This window comes from Arachis ipaensis, chromosome B08 (assembly GCF_000816755.2).
Source record: "Arachis ipaensis cultivar K30076 chromosome B08, Araip1.1, whole genome shotgun sequence".
Taxonomy (NCBI): Eukaryota; Viridiplantae; Streptophyta; class Magnoliopsida; order Fabales; family Fabaceae; genus Arachis; species Arachis ipaensis.
In genome coordinates this window covers 7,476,975-7,480,826 of record NC_029792.2, presented here as the reverse complement: position 1 = coordinate 7,480,826, position 3,852 = coordinate 7,476,975, and the positions used below count along the sequence as shown (strand labels likewise).

Sequence of the window (3,852 nt, the reverse complement as noted above, 5' to 3'; positions counted from 1 at the left end):
CTGTATACAAATAACTTTAATTGAGCTACTAATTATCATTTATTAGATTCAATCTCATTTTTTGTTCCAAAATTTCTTTTATTTTTTATTATTAAATGCAGGAATTGCTATGATAAACCCTGTGAGCCTACTCTTGCAAGCTGTAGCTGAAAATGCCGAACCTATAAATAACTTAACAAACTTCTTACATTTAATTTTTGTCAACAATCTGTACTTTCAATGTAAGAATATCTATGAATTATGTATTGAATTAATATATGTCCCTTTACAACAATCTCTTCCAATCCCATCATGTACAGAGTACACTAGCAAGTAGCAAGGTTCTTCAAAAAAATTCCTTTTGCTAGAGTATATTAAAAGAGTTTAATTTTGATATATTGACAGTATAAAACGTTTTATATAGTCGTGCAATCACATATTCACATCCATTATTTTTATTAATGTATCGTTACGTAATTGAATACACGTGTAAAACTCTTTTATACCGACATTTTATCAAAGTTAAATTCATATTAAAATAGGTTTAACTATTTTGTGTTCCATCAGTGCATGTAAATCAATTCTTCATCTTTACACTCTCTGATTGCAACTTCCATCATGTCACCTGTTGTGTAGCGCAATACATCACAACAGTGCCTCCTAGGACTCTGCAACTGCAACACAAAAGACAGAGGTTATTAGTTGTATAATGATGAGGTGAAAAATCATTTGCAATTGTATTTATGTAAAAATAGCAGTTGAAAATCGTTAAATGATAGTTTAGACAAACATATTAAATTATCTAACAATTCTTAGTTATTATCTTCTTATAAAAGTATCTTTATGTGAATGATCACTCTCGTAACGATAAAATAACATTATATAATTACAAATTTGAGATTACCTTTTTGATGTCAAGGTCAAGCTTATTTGTGACCACTTTGATCACTTCAAGTTTCTTAGTTGGCATGTCATGTGAGCAATTTTGAAAAGATTTCTTGTAATTGCTCATGATGAAGAAATCTTTACCATAAGAAACCTTATCTAGGTAGAAAACAGAGGGTCTTGTACATGGATCAGAGTGAACATCTCTTGTGTTGAAAGTGTATATTCCTCCAACAACACTCCCTCCTTCCTTCCACTGCTTGAAAGTCTTTTGGACTCTCACTGCCTCTGGCAAGGGCAAGTTGTTATGGAAAACTTGGACAGCATATCCCCATGACACTGAAACTGTCCATGAAGATTCATTGTCATAGCAAACGGTTTGTTGTAGCACCCTTTGGGAATCAACCTTTACAGCTTCAAATAAGTGTTGAAGAGCCCCTTTTGCTGTCATGTTGGGAAATATTGAATCTATGGCTTCTGGATGGTGTAGGGACAACAAAGGAGTCATTGGATGAGCAGCCAATAGGCCAAAGATGTTTCCCCTTAGATCAACCTAATGCAATTTCATAATCACAATATATACCAAAAGAACATCACAAATAAATTACTCGAATACTTATTTATATGCGATAGCTGATTGGTGATTGATTTTTAGTATACACGTAACATGATTGTTCTAAAATTTCTAAAACAAAAGTCACCCATAGTATCCAACATTTTTTTCCCAAAGTAATAAATTGTTACCTGATGAAAACCAGGTTCATGTGTTAAGCCAACTCCAAGTTCTGTTATGCAAGAGTAGACCCTTGCATCACTTCCATATAGATGAGTATACCTTTCTATACAAGAATCAAAAACCTTGGCTAGCACTTTCGCCAGAGGAGCACTTATAGCAAAACCGCCACCGCCAAAGGCCATTCCAAAACCAAAAACCTGGCACCCTTCATACATCTCAGTGTGTGCACCAACATAGTACCAAAGCCTATGATCATACTTTGACAGAATCTTCACAAGATTCTCCGGCAAGAACACCGTGTCGTCGTCACCAAACACATACCACCTCACATCAGAATGGTTCAATGCCACAATCTCTTTAACAACACGCGCCACACGGATCGCGGATCGGAGGCCTCCCCGCCGGTAAGTGTAGCGAAATTTCGAAGTGTCCTCGGAGACGCAGAGAGGAGGAAGAAGAGGAGAAGAAGAATTATTAGTATCATTGCTTGGAAGAGTATCGACAAAAACACACCCTTTCATTCCATTATTGTGATTCCACCATAGCTTTGCGTAATCTTTTCTTCTAGGCCATGATTTTCCACTGGAGGCAATTCCAAACACAAGGTGATTGAGTGTTGTAGGGTCAAAAACATGATGTGATGAATGGTCAACGTTGACTACCTTTGTTGTGGCCAAGAGTAGCACTGAAACACAGAGAGTGATGGCACAAAATGTTGAGATGGTGGCTAAGATGAATTTGATTATAGGGTGGAGTCTGGTGAGGTTTTGAATTGGTGGCTTCTTCATCTTAATTAAGGTTGGAATTATGATGAAGTTGTTTTGAATATATGCAGAGGAAGGAAACAAGAGGGATTATTTGTCTTTTTTTTTTGGTGACTTGAGGGATTATTTGTTTGAAGTATATATACATAGACGCGCAAAAAAGTTGAAAATGTGAAAATAAACGTAAGCAATTAATAAAGAAGACAGTATAGTAACATGGTAGCACAATGTGCGGCTTAAGAAAACTAGAGAACTTTGAGGCTTGGATCTAGTATTGTTAGTTCTTGATGCGTGTATTGTAACTTGTAAGATGGGTTCGGTAGAGTGCCACTTCTTAAGGTGTATTTGGCAAACGCGTTATAAGAGAAGAAGCACGTTTAGCAAGAAGCTACAATTTTAAGCTTTTGCATTTTACAAACGGACTTCTAACCATCAATACTCCATCTTTATTTACCTTTTACCAACTTTATCCTTCATGCATGTTATTATATTATTTATGGAATTCTTATTATTTTTGTTTACATGAACTCATTTTTTTATTATTATTTTTTATTAATTATTTATTTGATATTATACATTTTTATAATTGTAATTTTTTTGTATTATTTTTATTATCATTTTATAATATAATTTATTGATTCTATTAGGTAAAGTAAATTAAACAAAAAATTAATTGTAAATAATAATAATAATAATAATAATAATAATAATAATAAATTATAGCATACTAAAAAAGAGTACTAAGAGTACTAAAAATATACTATATAAAAAATATCATAAAATTTTTTTTGATTTATTTCAATTACTACCAAGATCAATATTTAATTTTTTTATTATTCTTAGTACTCTCTAAAATTTATATTTTGTTAGTTTTAATTAAAAATATATTTTGCCAATTTTTATATATTATTTTTATTTTAGTGTATAAATATTAATTTTATTATAGAATTAATTAATAAAATCTATTCAATTATCTAAATTAAAATGATAAGATAATATATAAAAATTATTTAAGTTGGTGTCTATTTTAGTAATTTTTTATCTAAAAGTGATTTTGAGTTGTAGAATCCAAACAACATTTATTTTACTATAATTCATTTTAATGCAAAAATTACCAAACATAAATCACTTTAACACAAATTTATTTTTCATCAAAATTAAGTTTGCAAAATCAATTTTATTCAAACTCCCGTTTTGAACGGCCTTTGATTCAAGTCAACCAAAAATCGAGGTAAATAATTATGGATTACATAAATATCTATTATGTTAAATTTCTTTAATTAATAAGCATTCTCTTTTTCTTTTTGATCCAAATTTTAAAATGATTTCCTTTTCGAAAACCAATAAGAATAATTTTTTTTTCTGTTTCCTTTTTGTCTTAATTTTTTTTTTGGGTATACAACGGGTCTGAGGTCCAAGGAAAGTAAGCTAAGAAGAAACTAAAGAATTGGGTTGAAGGAACCCCTTAAACATCACAAGACAGTATAC

The 3,852-nt window shown here is 31.2% G+C and overlaps 1 protein-coding gene across 1 annotated transcript; it reads right to left on the bottom strand.

Annotated features, from left to right (window-relative positions):
- Positions 417-2,655, bottom strand: LOC107614558. The gene is made up of 3 exons (XM_016316748.2): positions 1,609-2,655; positions 884-1,417; positions 417-653 (listed from the first exon to the last, which is right to left on the bottom strand). Exons 1-3 carry the CDS (start codon positions 2,386-2,388, stop codon positions 543-545), a joined length of 1,425 nt encoding a protein of 474 aa, XP_016172234.1. The 5' UTR covers positions 2,389-2,655; the 3' UTR covers positions 417-542.

Excerpts from the sequence above, each read along its gene's own strand:
- LOC107614558 (XM_016316748.2), bottom strand. The coding sequence starts at position 2,388 with ATGAAGAAGCCACCAATTCAAAACCTCACCAGACTCCACCCTATAATC. Across the intron at positions 1,418-1,608 it reads ATGAACCTGGTTTTCATCAG|GTTGATCTAAGGGGAAACAT; the intron begins GTAACAATTTAT and ends AAATTGCATTAG. Across the intron at positions 654-883 it reads TTGACCTTGACATCAAAAAG|TTGCAGAGTCCTAGGAGGCA; the intron begins GTAATCTCAAAT and ends TTTGTGTTGCAG.